The 19,886-nt window shown below is 34.4% G+C and overlaps 1 protein-coding gene across 1 annotated transcript in view; it reads left to right on the forward strand.

Moving 5' to 3' along the window:
• The window catches only part of Scel (sciellin), a 148,897-nt gene that overhangs the window by 114,487 nt on the left and 14,524 nt on the right, over positions 1-19,886 (forward strand). The window contains exons 24-27 of the mRNA XM_013141489.3: positions 1,388-1,447; positions 5,478-5,528; positions 10,813-10,872; positions 10,983-11,039. Of these exons, the coding sequence (XP_012996943.1) occupies positions 1,388-1,447; positions 5,478-5,528; positions 10,813-10,872; positions 10,983-11,039 (228 nt within the window). The remainder of the gene's footprint in view (positions 1-1,387; positions 1,448-5,477; positions 5,529-10,812; positions 10,873-10,982; positions 11,040-19,886) is intronic.

Here is a 19,886-nt window from a genome sequence, read left to right on the forward strand (position 1 = left end):
TTTTCAATTACGCCTTGTACATAACACTGAGGAACTGCTTCCCAGAGCTAAACTTAAATATTGTATCATTATGTTAATTAGAAACCACATTAATTAGCTCACTTTTCTTTATTGACTTTATGAACCAATTTTTTAAATAACCTGTTACTATTATGTGCCCCATTTAATATTTAAAGAGATAAAGCCTTGAAATAAAATTAAAGCAATATAATGAAATTAAGAAATTGTAGTGCTTATTGTTCTGTTATTTTTTTTAAAATTTTGAAGTCTGAAAATAGAAACCTGAGAATTTTTTTCTCTGAGGTCCTGACATTCAAATCCCATATAACTGTTAGGCAAGAATCAACAAGGGGAAATCTGGAAGACAGTACTTGTTTCTTTGGGGTTGTTTCCTGACTTGCAAGATGAAAGTCTACATTTTTGTTGACGTTTTTGTCTGAGTTTCGTATCTCAGACATCTGTGTACAAACAACAAACAAACAAACTTGAGTCAATGTCCGGTTACTCCCAAATATCTGTAACTTTGATGTTGTTTAGATGAGACCTCTGAGACTTTTCTATACATTCTTCTAGGGTCAGAGAATGTGGGGAGTAGTGTGAAAGTGCCCTCCTGTGGATGGGCTTGCCCACGTGTGGTATGTTCTGCAGATCAGAGTAGCATTTGTTGGTGCTGGATGTGTGGAAAACACATGTAGATGCAATAAGAAAAGCAAAATTCCAATAAGATCAGAATCAGACATATATTAAAGGACAACAATAACATCCTGAAGCATTTTCTGGGACTTATAGTTGATATATGTTACATTTCAGAATTCCATAGAGTTTAATGTTACTGTTTGTTGCCAAAACAATTCATCAAAATGTGTCATCATAAGCACCAGGAACAGACACCACATTGCATGTAATGAATATTAACAAAATGGGATATTTGCCTTAATACAGTTTTGTGACTCAAACCTGCCAGTGAATCTCAAATGAACAAAACATGGATTCTTTGAAGTTGCTTTTGAAGCTTCATACATGTGACAGGTTAATATTAAGAGTGTTTGCTTTTGGAAGTTCCCATAGGGCAGGTATATAAGCAAACGCCAAAATGTTTTGTGATTCTGGCAAAGGCTAGCATATAGTATTAAATGCATCAAAACATAACATATACTAGAGAAAAATTTACTCGTGGCTAAATGGCTCCAAGATGAAAATGTCTGCATCTCAGTGAGCTTCAGAGATGTGTAGATTCTTATAGACCTCAATAGTCACATTTAGTAATCATCAGCTCTTTGGCATGAGTTCAGTGAATGTTTATACCATTTGTGAATGTTAATGAATAGTTTCATCCACTTGTTGAAAATCTACCAATTAACGTCACTGTCTGTTCAATATTTTAAAGCAGTCGAAGCCTTGGCAATCTGATCGAAATGAGCCCTGGAGGAAACAAGAATAGGCACGGGTGAGGATTATGTCTTATTTCTCTTCCTTTCACTCCTCATAATTTTGTGACACTCGTAGGAGATCAGTTGAAAAGCCTTTGGATTGGAATTTAGAAGTCTGAACCTCATTATTCCCCAGCTGGATGTCGCTGAGCAAAGTCTCTTGGAAACTGGGCTACAGCTTTTGTTACAAAATGAGGACCATAGGGTTTGTTCTGTTTGGCACTGTGCAGGTATAAGGATCAAATGCAATAATACATATAGAGTTCCTTTAAAACTACAAAACTATTAGCAAAACAGAGTTGTTATAGCTGTAACCTTTGATGCTTAGGGGGATGGAGTGAAAGTTTTTGGCAAATCTTTATATTGTTCCTGAGTCAACTAAAAAAAATATTACCCAAAATTTATGGTTTTATTTTAAGGGTAAGTGGGAAACTAACCCAAAATACCAATGAAAGTAAAAAAATTAAGTATAGACTAATACTGATTTCTGTCAAAACAGTAAAATTCATGTTGAGCAAATATTTTTAAATCAAAACAGCCAATTGTTTTAATTTCATTTTTATTTTATGTTTTTGTTGGTTTTTTTGTTTGACGTTTCAAAGACCTTAATAACCTCAAAAATGTCGAACAACTGGAAAAATTCTTCAAGGCTAACCTTACTAAGCTCCTCTTTTTCATTTTATGCTAATCAGTGCTTAAAAGTATAACTAAATTGTCACTTGAGTTCATTGATGGTGAACCCAGTGATAATTAAGAAAAGCAATACAACCTTCGTTATCCTTTATATCTAAAATGTTAAAGATTTCAGTCAAGTGATTTCAGATACAGTCAAGTATCCTTTGATCAGTTAGGTTCACAGTTGCTTTCTCAGAATGGAAAAGACTTTTTTATTTGTTGATGTATCAGCTTTTCCTAAGCAGAGAGGCTGATACAGTAGAGGGGATGAGTACAGAGAGATGGTAAGCTGGAGCTCATAGATGTGAGCTCAGGTCCCGGCCTGCTGTGTGGTGGTTTCCGACTTGTTATTTCTGTTTGTGTTTTAGTTTTTCCTCAAAGTGAGAAAAGGGGGCCGGGTGATTTCTAGACACTTCTAGGACTAATTCAGAAGTTGCAGTAGATCATTAGTGTCACGGTAAAGCCCAAGTATTCTGGACCTAGTGTGCCTAAATTAAATTCTAGTCCTGCCACTAGCAGCATGGCTGGAAAAGTCAGTTATTCTTCCTGTGTTACAATTTCTCTATTATTAGAATGATAATACTTGCTGTGTCATAGGATAGGTTTGCTGATTATACTAAGTCATGTAAATTACTTTAGAACAGTGCCTGGCACATCAAAAATAAAAAATATTCTAAAAACATTATTCATTATTTCTATCTAGTTACAGTTAGGTCCCAATATAAATATTTATATTCAGCCCTGAAAAACCTCAACTCTCTAAAATGATAGCTACTTAAATAAATATCTTAAAATATTTCTCAGTTTTGGCAAATATCGGCATCTGTTTGATGTAGTTTGATCTGGTTTTTCTTCCATTTTTTAAAGGGGCCAAAGTCTTGATGTCTAATTAAAGTAGTTCCTGAAATGAACCAAGCGTAGGTTTGTGAAACTCTTCATCTCCTGTTTTTGAATTCAACTTCAAAAAATTGAATTTAAAATTATGATAAAAGCATTGCCCTGCCACTGAGACAATCAATGATAGAACCTAAAATCCACAGTCCATTGGCCACCAGCCCACTGAGCACTGGTTAAGCCCTTGCTCAACATTCACTAATATGGGCTTTTGTGTGACAGACAATTCCTTGAATTAGACAAATGATTCCTTGCCAGTGTGGGATTTGTGTTCCACGACTGAGACTTCCTTCTCTAAGAGATCCCCATGAGATAAAACACCACCCCTAAATAATTTCCTAAAGCTAAGCTCAAGGAAAAGTCTTCAGGTGATCAACATTTTCCTTCATCATTTATTCCCTCTCTTCTAATTGTGTATCACCTGAGCAGTCCTAAACTTGGGCAGTCATTTAAAACATTTTTTTTCTGTTATAGAAAGCATAAAGACTACAAAGAATGACATTTACATTTTATAGAGAAATTTCTGTAAGGCATATAATGTTAATTAGACAAAGAGATATGAAACTATGACATTATAAACGTACATTATTATGCTGGTTTGAAGATGTCAAATATGTAAATACCAAGATACATCTCTTTTTTTCTGACAGATTTCCTGTCTTACTTTACATATAAGAATACTTTTGATTTTTATAGTTTAGCCATCAAACACTATTTAGACTAGATTAGAGGTCAGTAATTTTTTTCTTAAAGGACTAGATAATAAATATCTGAGGATTAGGGAACCAAATAGTTTCTCTATTACTAACATAGTAAATTCTGCCAATATAGTGAAAACAGCCATAGAAAATACCTTATAAATGAATGGGCATTGCTATGTTCCAATGTTTTATTTATAAGAACAAGGCTGCAGGCTGAGTTTTGCTTCAGGGCCACCATTTGCAGACCCCCTAGACTAGATACCATTTTATTTGGAAAGAGGAAGAGAATTAACTCTGAACTTGAAGAGAGCCAGCTCACCCTCCTCTACCTCACTTACAAATGTAGAGTTTCATTCTTTTATTATTAAACTGAAGATTTCATAACTCTTATTTCAATATTTAGTGCTAAATTGTCCTTAGATTTATTTGAATAGGATTAAAACTCTATTGACAGGCACTGGATTCAGAGACCAAGAAATAATTTACATTACAGGTTAAGTCTTTTTTTCTCTTCCCGGAAGACTTGGGTTCTAAAGGTGAAGGTGGCCTAAATTTGTGACCTGTTCTAATAGCCACATGCTGCTGTTTATTGCACTTAGTGTGTATATATTTTTTCCACTCGGCAGTGAGATTTTTGACTTCAGAGAACTTTTTTAGCCATGTAATTTTGATAAAATAGCTTAATCTTTAAGCCTCAGCATCTTTACCTGTAAAATCAGGAGTTAACCTCCTCCTGAGTCACAAGAAATATTAATATGATCACGCTTGTAAAATATTTATTATACTTTATCTACCAGTATTATTATTATAGTTCATATTTTCATTATTGAATCAACATAGTATTCCTTGGTACTTAAATAAGGTATAACAAGTCTTTGTGAAATTATTACCATTGAACTTTTTTTGACTCACAAAATGATATTTATATAATTTAATATCATAGAGAACAATAATTTCTATGGGGAGATATGTACATAATTAAATGAGTCTATAGGTTTGTTTCAAAGGACAGCTAAATGAAATGCCATTTTAGTCTTTCTTTTTCTTTTTAAGATATACAACGCATTGTCCAATAATAAAGGATACTGAGTTAGATTTATTATTCAAGACTTTTGGTATTAAGCCCTTATGAATATCCAGTGTGATAACAGCACTATCTCTTTAGAGTTTTGTTTGTCTATTTCATTGTTTAGAATTAAAACACAAATTATATGATCTGAACTCTTGTTTGTTATGATTAGGCTTTGTGTGAAGTATGATTCTGAAGTGATTTAATTAATATTTTGAAGTAGAATTAATATCATATCTTCAGATTATATAATTACCTGCATAATTTAGAATCAGGAAATAAGTCTTTCTAAAGCATTTCAGTTTTTGAATTTTGGTTTCTTTTGGAAAGGGGAAGCAAAGAATACACGGAAATTATAAACAATTTTATATTTCATCTTTCTTACTACAACCTCTGAAAATACATTGTGCTAACAATTCTACTGTACAACTATAATATGGAAAATAAAGAGTTCATAAGTTCACAATTGTACTGTGAAGTTGACTTGACAGAAATATATACAAACTAAGTTCTGATATACACAAAGTGTTCATGAATTGAATGGACAGAAGTTACCTGCTTTTACATGGGTTCAAAAAAATAATTCAAGTGGCGATGGAGTTTTAAAATGGCAATAGTTATTTGATTCAATATTAAGGTTGAAAAGCACAAAATGGTTGGTTTAAGTTGTCTTTGTCAGATGTTGAAACTTAGAACATTTATTTTTAGGAACCAAGACTTGGATAATCTTATCAACATGAACTTCTCAGCAAACAAAAGGTAAGCTTGTTAAGATTATTGAAGATTCCTGAAATTCAGTATATTTGAAAAAATGATTATTTAGCTAAGGCTATTTTGTAAGAAGATATGAAAAAAATGAGCACACATTGATTTGTTTGTGTGTAACAATACTAGACAGATTTTTCTTTGTTATTGATTCCATTTATTTCATTGTAATATTGTTGAAAATGATGATACTGAAGCTAATTCTGTATAATTACTACTTAAATTCCTTGTGATGCAATAGTGGCTTAAATAGATTATAAGTGTAAATTTGTAGTTAATAAATCATAAGTTAATAAAACTAAATAAGCCAAAGGATACTGGCTTTCTGCTCTCTCATAAACCCAATGATTAATTTTTAAATGACTGTCAGAAAACCAGCAACATAACATTCTTGTATTTTGTTTGAATATTTTTGCACGACATTGAATTTATTTCTGTTCTTGAGAGATTAATGTCTATAATAGATTGGAGCAAAAATTAATGAAAGCATGGCAGAGAAACTCTAAAACATTTTTCATAAAATTAGTGTGGAGATAATGTTGGCAAAAGCAATGTGAAAGTAAGTGGAAGGAATTACTGTGAAAGCCAGCACAGAGGGAAGGAGTGTGGACTTGTCCAGGTTTCAGTTTTGTTTTGCTGTCAACTGCTGTTTGAATATCTGGCTCCAGGAAGTCTCAATCCTTCTGAAGCCTGCTCAGCCCAGTTCCCTTTTATTTTTTCTCTCCATTCCTTTCCTTTCCTTTCCTTTCTTTTCTCTCTCTTTCTTTCTTCCTCTTTTTCTCTCTTTTCTTTCTTTCTTCTTCTCTCTGTCTCTTTCTTTCTCTTTTTTTCTTCCTTCCTTCCTTCCTTCCTTCCTCCCACATCTTTCTTTTTATTTTTGGGGAGGGCAGGGTCTCACTTTGTAGTTCAGGCTCGCCTTGAACTCACTATATTGCCCAGTCTGGTCTCAAAATTTATGGTAATCTTTCTGTCTAGCTTCCTGAGTGCTGAGATTATAGGCTTTGATACCACACTTAGTGCTGAAGCTCAGTATTTTTTTAAATAAAGTATGCTAATTATCTACCTCAGTAAGTTGTTTTGAGGATTAAAAAATGGTAATTACTGTATATAAAGAATCAACTCAACTGCTTTTCATCCTTTTCGATACAGCTATAAAAAAAAGCAAGTAAAAAATGTGCTGATTTCCTAATGGCTTTGACCATTTTATTTTATTTTTTTTAGCAGTGAACAAGGTCTTGATGAACTTATTAATATAAACCCCAAAGCTGTCAAAAATATTGCTGGATAAGAGAAAGATATTTGTTTGATTGTCTCCCCCTAACTAATCACAGTATGAATATAAATGACATGTAATCATTTTATGGGCAAATTGAATATAGATCTTGAAATATCAGCATGAATTTTTAAAGTCCGTGAAAAACCTAGATATGAACTGCAGTACTGTTACTAGCAAGAAAGAGAGGCAGCAGAAAACAGTGTATGATGGTGACTTTTATTCTCTCAAATAAAGTGGTTGAAAAGAGAGACTGGCTAAGGGGTGGGGCAGTAACAGAGCTGGTTCATGAACTGTTTATATTTTATTTTGTTTGTGTAGCATTGATCTTCATTCTTTTGACTCTAGAATTAAAATTTATTAATGATAGTTAATTTTTAAAATGTACCTAGACACTTAGTTAAACTCATTGTTAGTAATGTCATTTACCTCCTTTTGGAAGAGTGTTCTGAGAATGAAAGTTTTATAAAGTTCATTATTCCTTCCCGTCTTATTTATTGATTTATTTAGTTAGCTTTTTTGAAACAGAATCTCACTGGGTAGCTTAGGCTGGCGTTGAACTCAATATGTAGCGTAGGCTGACCTGGCACCTGTACTGATCTTCCTGCCTCAGCCTCTGGAGTTCTGGGATTACAGGCATGCACCACCATGCCTGGAGAGGTTCATTATTGTTTAAGGAGTTTGCCACTCCCATGAAGGATGTGGACCTAAAATTTTATAATTTTAATGTAGTTCTCCAAGGTAATAAAGTTTGCTTTTTAGTTCTGGTTAGTTTGAACAATTTTAAAAGCCATTGTTCTGGGGGCTGGGGATTTAGCTCAGCAGCAGAAGCACCTGCCTTGTAAGCAGGCGGTCGTGAGTTCCATCCCTGGTACCGGTAAAAATGAAAAAGACAAAAAAAAAAAAAAAGCCATTGTTCCAAATGAACTGTGTACAAGAGGAAATGGACAGTACAAGAGGACTCAGAAAGGTTTCGTGATTTGACCAGAGTCACAAATAAAATTCATGGAAGACTGATAGTAGTTCTGTGATCTCTGAGGCAGTGAATAATTACTGAACACCTAGCAGGTTCACAGCTTACAACTAGGCATCATTAGTTGCACGTTGGGTATAATTACAGGCTGTGGACGCCAAAAAGAGAATTCAGTAGTCATACTCAATCTTATTAGCAGCAGGCAATTAACATAGATTAAAGCTAATTATGTATCAGGGGCACAGAGATGTTCCTCCAAGACAATAATAGGTTGTCAGTTTAATATATTACATTTTGGAGCACTCATGTACTGCTTGCTGAATATAAAATGTATTGTCAGCAGGTTGCATTTAAAAAGAAAAAGAGACATTAAAAGCAGGTCCAGTAAACATGACATACAGTAAAATCCGTATTCATAGGGTCCTGGAGTAAATGTTGGCGGTGGAAAAAACCTTGGAGATGATCCAGTCCGAGTTCCTCATTTACAGATGAGAAGACTGAGGGCAGTATTTTAGGTCCTCAGTCTTCTGAAGGCTTCTCTGACTCCCCATTTGATTCTGGTCTTTTCACACAGACTTTGATCTTCAAGTAAACAAAAATTGGTTAAACACCTTAGGTAGCAGTGGAGGATATGAGGTAGGACTGACGGTTTTGTCCTGGGACAGCCAGGTTATGTCCTTTACTGCTGTCACAGGGCTACTTGCAGTATTACTTTATGCATGACAGTGGCGCAAGTGTGGAGATGATGCAAATCTCTGCAGCCTTGAACTACATGGAAATAACTATACCTGAATATTTGAGTGTATCCTTTCCTTCAGCCTTAAAGCAAAGATGAAAGCAAGATCTTGAGTAGGAAGATGGTACAATCTAGACCACAGATTCCTTTGTTTTCAGGATCCAAATACCGAAAAGATGTCAATGTATTTCTTGTCTTCAATTAATTGAGATAAATTGTATATGCTATCTATTAAATAAATTCAGCCTTGTTACTTAGATCATTTTTATAGTATACATTTAAAATACATTTTGTATGTATTTTATAATGCTGACTTTTTGGAAGTCATCGTAGGGCATACCATATATTTATGCTTTCTAAGTAAATGTTTCTCAAAACAGGTGGGTCATCACCCGTTAGATAGTTTTGTAATTAATTTAGTGAGTAGCAGCCAGTACTTCCCCTCATTCAATAGGATAAATCAAATGGAAAATCAGAGTGCCTTTTAAATAATAAGGAACTTTCATCATGTGATGTGAGTGTGTGTGTGTGTGTGTGTGTGTGTGTGTGTGTGTGTAAAGGGGAGTGTTGGGCACATAAAATATGTTTCTTATTGGCTTTTTAAACAGAAATTTAAACACCATTGTTCTAGGTTGTTGGATGCATTAAATATTTTATGTTCAGAAAAACAAGTCCAAGTAGATTTTGCATTTTCTATACTGCTTATTCTTAATTATACGGGCACACATATATTATAAATAGTTATATTTCAATTAATTTTTCATTACACTTACAGTTCAATTCATTTTTTATAATGTTAATTTTTGATTAATATTATAAGTAATTACATTTCAATTAATTTTTTGTGTCAAAAAGTTATGGCTTTTAGAAATACTGTCTCTTCTACAAAGATGCATTCCTTATTATTGTTTTTTTGTAGTATATTAAATTAAAATCATCTTAGGCACTGTTGTCTTTTTGGCATGGTTTAGTTTTGACAGAGATTTTCTTTAATCTCTATTTTTTCACTTAATCATCACAGCACCTGTTTCATAACTAAAATTTTATCAGTTTATTCAAGAAAATTAGGCTTTGGATAATTCTCATTTCCCAATCATTCTTTTACTAGTTTTTATAGCTACTAATAGATTGTCTTTGGGAATATTATTACAGAGTATAATTCAAAACCACGGGACTTCAGTTAGGATCTTCCGAGTACCATGAAGACTGGAGAACAGGGAAAGAGACCCTTAACAAGGGCACTGAGAGCTGGGAAGCACATTCCCTGGCAGGCTGAACATTTAAGGAGGGGAACAGAGACCTTTCTGAGGTGGCCTGATGACTCATCTTTAAATGGCTTCCCCTCAGTTTTTGGCTTTGCATCAATCTTTTTGATCATTGAGATGCATTTTATTTTTACATAAGGAAAAAGGGCCTCTTGAGGAGGGGATATAGGCAAGTTGCTGCCATGATGGCACTGACAGCAGGGATTATCAGTCCTGTTAGCTCTTGCCATGGCACTGGCTGTGTATTTCTCTGAGTATGTATTAGAACAGGGCTGCATAGACACTTTGACAGTCCCTTAAATGAGTCTCACTGAGGCAGTGAGCGGGCATCAGGTTGGGGGAAATGCCATTCTGTGGCTGTGAAAAGAAACCAGCAGAGCCTCAGCTGATCAGCGGATGACTGGTTTTCAGGATGCACAGGTAATTTCATTATGAACAACTGAGTTCACAGTGAACAGCTAGTTCAGTCATCATACAGGACAGAAAAGTCTCATTTTAGTGTATTTTTAGCATCTTGCTTGCCAAATCTAAGCTAAGAAAAATTTCAATTTTAGAGATTATCCTTTAAAAATAACTGGTATCCTTATTTGGTGAACATGACTTTCAAAACAGCAAAGGCATTAGAATCATTTTGCAATCTTTATATATTTGAAATATTCCAGAGTAAAACAATCATCTAGTACTAGATGTGGGCTGTGGAACACTTAACCTTTATGCCTTTTTAAAATATGCTCTGACAGTAAAGTGTGTGAAGTCAAGTTAAGTTTTTTTCCCCCCTTACAACATACTTCTTTCTCCCTTGGATTGTTAAAAAAATGTACTTGATAGATATTCTATATCAAAACAATATGTTTCATACTGTAACGTTTTCCTCCACTTAAGTTGAACTTAAACTCTATTATCTCTAACCCAACAATCTTTAATCTTTTCCCTCTTGAGTGTTTTGTTTTATTATTATTTCAAGTAGATGTTCAACCTTAATGATCTTACCAAAAGAACTTTATCATGACTCTACTGTCTGTTTTTCTAAGAAATCAATATCTGGATGACCTCATCAAAGTGAATTCCTCAGTAACCAGAAATAATCAAAGGTAATAAAATAAAATCAGTTAATTCATGTTTTCTGTCTGTTGTCCCAGATGAAATGGATTTATTGAGCTTGCCTGACCTTTTTCTGTTCTCTCTCTCTTTTTTTTGACAGCCTAGATTTGGACAATCTTATTCAAGTGAACCCTTCAGCTCTCAGAAATGTTAATCGGTAAGTGACCTTGCCTGACCAACTTGACATATTCCCAAGATTCTAGGGTTGGAATTTTTCTTCTTTCATTGTTGTCTTTTCTGTGTCTTGAATGGGGACACATTTATGAACTATGTGTCCCCTTGTAACAAGCAAACATATGGTATATTTCTAGAATCAATCACATTATTTTTAAATCACTTCAGGGCTTCTTATTTTCCTAGGACAACTTAAAGTTGTTTTTTTTTTTTTTTTGCTACAAAAAGTTAAGTTTCACGACTTAAATGAACTATGAATAAACTTAAATTAAGAAAAAATAGCTTTAAGAAGTAGATGTTTAGAGTCTTCAAAATTCTAGATCCATAGCTCATCTGGGTTCACAAAAATTTAACAGCAAATTTTAACTTTGAACTTTCACTTTGAGCTCTGAACTGTCTTTTAATTGCTATTTTTGCATGAAGTCTTTTACTTAAAGTGCTTTATTAATAGATAATGTACCAGTATACACTATGTTACAAGTCCAAATTGCTTTGCAGATTTGCAATTTTATCATAATAAGTAATATCTGGGAGTCACAGTTCACCATTGAAATGTATAGAACAATTTATTTATGAAAAAATACTTCGACTTCTCTAAGGGAAAGAAAACGATGCAACACACTAGCCTAAGTCCTTTTTTTTTTTTTTTGTTTTGCAATGGTGTTTTATTTTTTTCTGTTTGTAAGTTTTTATCATCGGGATATTGGGGTCTCTCAAGCAGAAGGCATAAAAGACAGTTCAACAGCAATTGCTACTTGAGAGTAATTATGGAGCACTAGGGAAGTTTGTACACATTTAATCCTAGAACAACCCTTTGAGATATGTGTTCATGTATCTTATTTGCAGAAGAAAAAACTGTAGCTCAAATATACAAAGTAGCCTTCTCAAGAAAGAAGATATAGCATATACTTACACTTCTGATGTCACTGCCTAAAGAAAAATATATCAAAACTCTGTGGTTAAATGATCTCACATTTTTCCCACCCCTTATTTATGCCATCTATGCTTTTCCTCACACCTAAGGAACTACGAGCAGATATGATTGTTCTAGAGAACTAGTATTAGAATTGACAGGGAGAAGAGACAACACCTGCGACACAGAGATTTTTTTCTGTTGGAGTCAAACAAGGGCCTTGCGCATGCTAAGCAAGGCTTTGACTATTGAGCTACTCCCTAGCCCTTGCGCTGAGATACCAGCAGGCTTTTTGATGTAGAACCTACTACTGAAACTGCATGAGTAGCCATTGAGTAGAACCATTTCTCTGTACTGGTATTTGTTAGAGTGGAATTTTCTTTATATCAGCAGCAGCATTAGAAGGTTCCCAATCATGTTGGAAATAAATTTAATACCATATAGTGATACTTAACTAACAATGGAAAATGTATTTTTCTTCCCCCACCTCAGTCTCTCCCTCCCTCTGGCAAACGTGCTAGGTAGTGGTAACTTTTCCATAAGTTTTGCCTTTTGTTTTACTGCTAATACTTTTTTTAAAAAAAGGTATTTTGGCAACTCCTAATCACTATCTATAGAATGAAGACACTTTCCTTATAGCAATATGATTGCTAAAGAAGAAAAGTTTTAAAATATTGGCCATCATACTGTTTTATGATGGCACCTTTGGCTGCAAAACTAACCTATGTGCAGTTATTCTTTAGTAGCATTTCAGGTTTGCTGAGAATCAGCCAAGATGTTCAAGAATTGGCATAGAGCAGAAAAATGAAAACAAACAAACTATTTGAAAAGACAGCTTCATTTCATTGATTCAGCCACTACAGTGTACACCTATTGGCCTTTTGATTTTAATGCAGGGAAAGAAAAGAATATTTTGAAGCACCTCTCAGTAGGAAGGACAGCCACAAGGCATTTTTACATCAATTCAGTGAGGCACAAATGCTTATTATTTAATAGCATTAAATAGCATGACAGCAGTGAATTCTTTTATGTGACTTTGCTGACATTTCCAGCAGCTGTATATTTAACTCACAGGTAGGGACTGAATAAACTTCAGTCATCTATCACAATGCAAGCAGCCTCTCTGGACTCTATAGGAACACAAAAACTGAAACAAGTACAGATATGCACAGAATTTTCATTTATTCAGGAAGAAATCATATGACTTATCAGTAACATGAGCAAATATTAAAGAAAGATACCAAATAATCTATAGCCTACAAAATGTTTTTGGACTAACTAATAAAATTTCACCCCCAAATGGTTATTGAAAAGTGTATCTAGTGCCACTAAAGAAAAGACATCATTCACCTAAAGAAGACAAAGTCCTATCTGTGATATTATAGTTTTATCTTTTTAAGGACTTCCTATTTGTTAATGCGTTTCCAACAATTTAGTATTCTAACAAAAGAGAAACTTCTGCATGTATTCCTACAGTGTATTTCTCATATTTTTGTTCAATACATAAACTTTGGGATAACCTTGACTCTGTTGCTTCACTCTCCATAATCATACAACCACTCTGAATGTTTGTCCAAATAATCTCACAGAGAAGTCTGAGACCTGCTATGATTCCCAGTACCACTGCAGTCTGTTGACTGTTTAGCCTCCTAAGTGGTTCTTCTGCCAGTTTTGCCTTCTGCCCTTCAATCCAGGTCCTATACTGTGCAGTGATCTTCCCAGTACACAGATCTGATCATGTCATTCTTCTGACTGAAATCCTTCATTGGCTTCTCATTACTGTTGACTGGGTCATGGTCATACTGCTTAGCCTGGTATCCAAAGAACACCTTGACCTGGATTTTATGGGCTTTCACATCAGCATCTCCCGTTACCCTCCTCTTACATGTAAACTCTATCCACATCCCCTCTGTTTTGCATATTCTTCACTCGTCGTTCAGTCATTCATTTCTCTTGCATGGATAAGTTCAGGTATCAATTAGCTGTCTCTCATTCAAGGCTGTGGGAAGCTCCCTGACCTACCATGTCTGCATCAGGTGCTCCTCTAGATGTATTCAGGGTCTTTCTCCTTCCTGTCCTACATTTATCTTTTAAAAAGGATTATTATTTAATCATTTTTCTGACTATAGGGTCTTTAATGGCAAAGATTGGATTTGTCTTGTTGATATCTTTACTCAAAGTGCATAACACAGTGGATGAATGCCTGTCACGTATTAGGTGTTTAACAAATGTCCTGTGAATTAAAGGCTGATGCTCAAATTCATCAGTGGTTTATGACAGTGCACCTAGATCAAATTTACTGCCCTCTGGCTCTAACCTTCTGAGCATGCATCATTGAAAACAAATGGAAGAAATCTCTTTTCTTATAACTGGTCTCCCTGCTTGAGCCACTGACTATCCTGCTCATGACAGTTTCAATGAACAATGATAATCTAGAACACTGAAATTATCTGTTACATCTTGTATTTAATATGTTTACATCATCCAACTTCTCTATGAATCTTTGACTTTCTTTAATATAAAATATTTAAGATGTACTCATTGACAAATCTTATCAAAATATGTAAAAAAAGTGTAAAATTGGGCCTATTATCTTATGTCAGTAAAAAAATTATATCCGTTATTTCACTTAGTCTATTCCTTTTAGGGGGACAAATATCCCTTTAAAACTAAAGTCTAATGTCTAAGATTTAGTTACTAGTACTAAGGAAATTAAATAATAATTTTTATATAGAGTCTCTTAATTTGTAAGTATGCTTGATGCTTTACGAAAGCAAATTAAGTTCGCTGACTAGAGTGAAACATATTGCCAGCTATTAATACATACCTCCTACGCTCACGAGAGAGCAAGAGTAGTTAGGAGAGAGATAATAACTTTCTGTCATCAGAGCTTATCCTCCATAAAGTTTTATTGTAACAACCATAATTTCTTGGTGCCCCAAATCCATTTTCCCCCAAATCTTCTCTGTAAGAGAGTTTTATACACCTTAATGCAGCGTGGAAAATAAACTGCACTGTTATAGCATGAATAGATTCTTACACTAAAAAATTATCCTTTACCTTTACTCCGTACATAACTCATGTTTTCCTTCAAACATTTTTGAAATCTACGCTTTAAAAGTAGCAGTTGTTGCAATAATTAATAACAAAGTGTTTTATCTTTTTTAGCAATTCTTTGTGTCTACAGAGAATTAATGGTTTTCTTGGTTTTAATTCTAAGTGCCCGTAGATATACAAAACTGTAGAATTTTCTTTTTACTACAACTTCCATGGAAAGAGTTTGGAATAAAGCATTCGCTGAACCCTACAGCATTTGGCTTGGACTTCTATAAAAATCTATTTTTCACACTTTGACTCACAGCTCTTCATCTTTTGCCAGTGTAAAGACACCATGCAATAGATGTGGTCTTAATTAAAGAACAAAAAGTTATTCTTACACCCTTTAACACCTTTTAAATTTATGAGAGTCTGAACTTTTTTTTTTCTTGGCTCTTACAACCCAGTTAATGATACTAATCAGTGTAAGTATCTTAAATAAATGCACATTTTATGATTTTTATAGCTTAGAACTTTGTAGTTTGTTTTAAACATTAGTGTAATTGTTCACATTGAAGTCTTATGGTTCATTCCACTAATTTTGATATGTTACTATTTAATAAACAATAAAGATGCTATGAAATCACTAATAAACCCACTTATTCTATAATTTATACCACTTTGGGAATATGCTTTTTTGAAGGCATGCCTAGAGTATTTTTTAGTTATCTGCTATCGTTGCTAGATTTGTAAGATTGTGGTTTCCTCTCCTTCACAAAGTACAAACTCTGTCTTTCTCCCCTCACAATATCTTTGGTTCGTAAAGAGCCTGGATGAGAGGTGTAAGAGAAATAAAGATGCAGTGTCCACTTAGTCGTGTGTAAAAAGTGCCCTGGGAGTGGGAGATACCCAGCATCAGTCAGAGAAACCGAGTGTAGTCACACTGCGAGGTTAGAAGGAATCTGTACTGCTTGTTAGGGTTGCTATACCAAATTTCTGTAGGCTGGCAGCTTAAACCTTGAAATTCATTGTCTAACAGTTTTAAAGGACAATAGTCCTAGAGAAAGCGGTCATGAGGGTTTGGTCCTTCGTAGGCTGTGAGGAAAGACCTGTTCTAGGCCACTCTCTGGCTTGTCTTCCCCTTGTCTCTTCATATAATAGTTCCGAAGTTATGAAACAGCTACTTGGTGTAAGATCATGTTAGAGCCTCCTCTGAGTTGTAACGAAAACCACCAACTTCTTTGCTATTGATACTCTGTTCTTCCAGTGTTACCAGGAGAGACAGAACAACTTCTGGGACAAAATTCTGGTCGCCAAATTCATGTAATTTGGGGATAGTTTACCATTTATCACTGTCAATCATCCCAGTTTGACGTTAGGAGAATAAAGAATGTGAAAATACTCCATTGAATTTTATTCTCTTTTCCCTAAGTATTTAGGGAAGTGCTGTTTAAAACATTAAGGGGAAAAAGAAAAAAAAAATTGGGAGCTGGGATTTAGCTCAGCGGTGTAAGCACCTGCCTTGTAAACGTGAGATTGTGAGTTTAATCCCAATACCAAAAAACAAACAAACAAACAAACAAAAAACATTAAGGGGACTGTAACCCATGGCTAAAGTCATCAAGGCATCTAAGAGTCCCTGACACTAGATGGTGGCTCCAGTTATCAGTGAAGACCTTCATTTATAGTTTGGGGTTTGAGTGAGGCAAATCCAAAAGCTTCTGCCTCCGTTTCTAAATTTGAAAGATATGATCTTCAAGATTACATAGTTTTAGCACTTATGTTGAGAAATTTGGTTTTTAATTTCACATCATTCAGATTGCAAAATCAAATGATTTTGATACTTCTGATACTTCTGAAATATCACATTTTTAAATGTATCAATTAGTGTACTTCCATTGTAACTCATACTAAAAAGTGAATTACTCCAATTACTCATTTTAAAAGCATGAAACTTATTTAATTTTTTAAAAATTTTATTTTAAAGAGAATAAAACCAGACAAAATAAAGCATATAAAACCAATCAAAACAAAACTGTGGAAGTGACACAGGACTTCAGGATAATAGGAAATCAACAATGGCTACCATAATGCCTCTTATCTTCAAAATTGCTGCTTATACCATCAGACATAATAAAATCAAACAAAACGGAAGGGATTAAACAAACAATCAGGAAGGGATTAAAAATGTTTTAATAAAAAACATTGAATAAAGAAAAACAATAAAATGAAACAAAACAATAAGAACAATATTGGATTTCAAAAACAAGACAGAAGAAAATCTCCCATATTTGCTATAATCCATATTGTTATCCTCTTAATAGACAGTGATTAGCTACCAACTTTAGGTCCGCAAAGTCAATCAAACAATAGAAGCATTAAATTGTTTTTGTTTCTCAGTTGCTAACAACTTAACCTGTGTTCCTCCAAATCAGCTGGTTGCTTATGAGGCAGAGGAGGGGATGGCAGTGTTCTTGTCTATTTTGTTTCTTCTCCTGGGACCTGCATGGCTTCTGTTGGCTGAAACTTATATTTAAATGTAAGGCTTAACTATGCCTATGAGACGCTCCCTAATTTGCATATTTTATCAACTATTGATAGTCTGGGTACTGCTATGTAAAAAGTATTAAATATCATTGCATATAAAATGAGACTTTTATAGTACTTTGCATACTTATTATCAGTTTTGTGAGTGGGAGTCCATATTCTGATTCAGGACCATGAGAGGAGATATTTTTAAGAACTGAAATTCGTTATAATGGTATAAAAATTGAGGGCAGCAATAGAAATGAAACTCATCTCTCAAAACAGAGGAATCAATAGTGCCCACTACCACATTATTCCACTTCTGTTAACTATTATTTATTTATGCTTATTTACTTCAGCCACAGTCACAGTCACTGTGCCATGGGTTTTATTTTTCTCCCACAGCTTTGAGATTGGACGTTAGCAGCCTTATTTACAAATCTGCCAAAGAAAGTAAGGGAAGCAATGAGTCTCATTGTTTTGACTCCCAAACAATGGGGATTGTGAGAGATGCTTGTCCAAACTCATGAAAATAACAATTAAAACAAAAACAAGAACTTTCAGTGTTGTTTTTATAAATTGGGAGAGATTTTATTGGAAAAAATAAGAAAGGAAAAAAGCTCTTGGTTTCTCTAGGAGGAGAATTTGAAAAGTAGACTCTCCACATGGCCCTTTGGTGCAGAGCCTTCCATGAATGTGTGGCGCACAGGCAGTGCTCAACTGCTTAGTGGCCACCAAATGTGGGTGACTCTATATTTAAAATGAGTTCTTATTGGAACTCAAACTCTCTAACCCAGTTACTCACCAGGTAGGGTTTAAAAGAAACTGGAATTTTAGAGAAAATCTAGTTGTTTTGCATTTTAAGTTCCTGGGAACTCAGCAGTTTAGCAGGGAGAGATTACAATTTTCATTCCTGGTCCAAAGTCCTAGTTATACCTTGTTTGCTACCACAAGGAAGAATGATAGAAACCTTGTTTCATTATTGTTACAGATTGTTTAAATCAGGAAGGGATTAAAAATGTTTCCATGGTTTTCAATCTTCCCCCCACATAAGAAGAAACCCTAAAAGTAATAGGTGATTCTTTAGAAAAAAGTCCTAAAGTGGTGCCTCTGCCTTTTCTATTAAAAGGCATTGTGTGTGTGTGTGTGTGTGTGTGTGTACATGTTATAAGACTGTTGATATTTTCTATAGAGAGTAGAAAGGCTAGGAAAGAGCTGGCTCACTGTTTTCTGTAATGTCTATAAATGGATTTTGAGTCTAACTATTTGCTCTTTCCTTTATTCTCCAAATCATTTTCTGCCTTCTTTGCATGATCCCAGAAGTCTTTGATCAAATGAGGAAGGATATATTTTAGTAGAATCTATTTGTTCTGAAAATATGTCCACTATTTGGGGAATAGGAATTTACCCAGCCTCCTTCAAATATTATTCAGGGCTAGGGAGTGAGCTCAGTGGCATAAGCACCTGGCTGGCAAATGCAAGGTTGTGAGTTCGATCCCTGGTACAAAACAACAACAACAAAAATAAATATTGTTTGGAAGTGACTGAGGTAAAAGATATGAGTAAATTGTTAGGTATAATTAAGGGACTAGAGGTCCTATCTTTTCAGTTGGGCTTACTCGTGAAAGGATGTTCTATCACAGAAGAAATGAGAAAATAATGTCATCACACTGAGAGTTAGGGATTCAACATGCAAATTTAGGAAACATAATTCAGTACACAACAGTGTTGTTGCAAATTATTTCCCTCTTCTGTTTGCAGATTTTGTAAACTGGTAATTTTTTAAAATTTTACATTGCTGAGGAAAATGCAAACACTTTTCAGTCCCTGCAGGGACATTTGTCCTTTGACCCTACCTATAGGATTAAGGTTGGGTTTTAATTTGTACATTATAGGATTGGAATAGTATTTTAAAACAATTCCAAATAGGCTTATTACTCCTGGGATGACAGATTGTAATATCCATGTTAGAAGACCTTTTAATATTAATAAATTTTACCTTTCCACTACGTTAGAATCATTTGAATTTAACCGTGTGTTTATGAAACGTCTGTATTAATATCAGGAGGTAATCTTTCAGTGTGTCGGAGATGATTCGTGAACAGATGTTTTCCTCTTCTTTAAGAGCTGTCCATAAATGCAAAGAACAGCCTGTTTGAGAATGATAAGGCTTGAATGAAATCTAAACTCTATTGTAGGCATTCATGTCTCTCCTTGAAGAGTTTACTAACAGGAGTGAGGAAAAGCAGTTAAAAGTTTGACTATTCTTGCATTAACAATTTCTTCTTTTCCATAGAGAAAAATGAAAGTGCCAGTACTCTGTTAAATACAGTGACATTTTTAGAGTGGCAGAAA

This window comes from Cavia porcellus, unplaced genomic scaffold (assembly GCF_034190915.1).
Source record: "Cavia porcellus strain 051 isolate PalLab524CR breed Dunkin Hartley unplaced genomic scaffold, mCavPor4.1 scaffold_4, whole genome shotgun sequence".
NCBI lineage: Eukaryota > Metazoa > Chordata > Mammalia > Rodentia > Caviidae > Cavia > Cavia porcellus.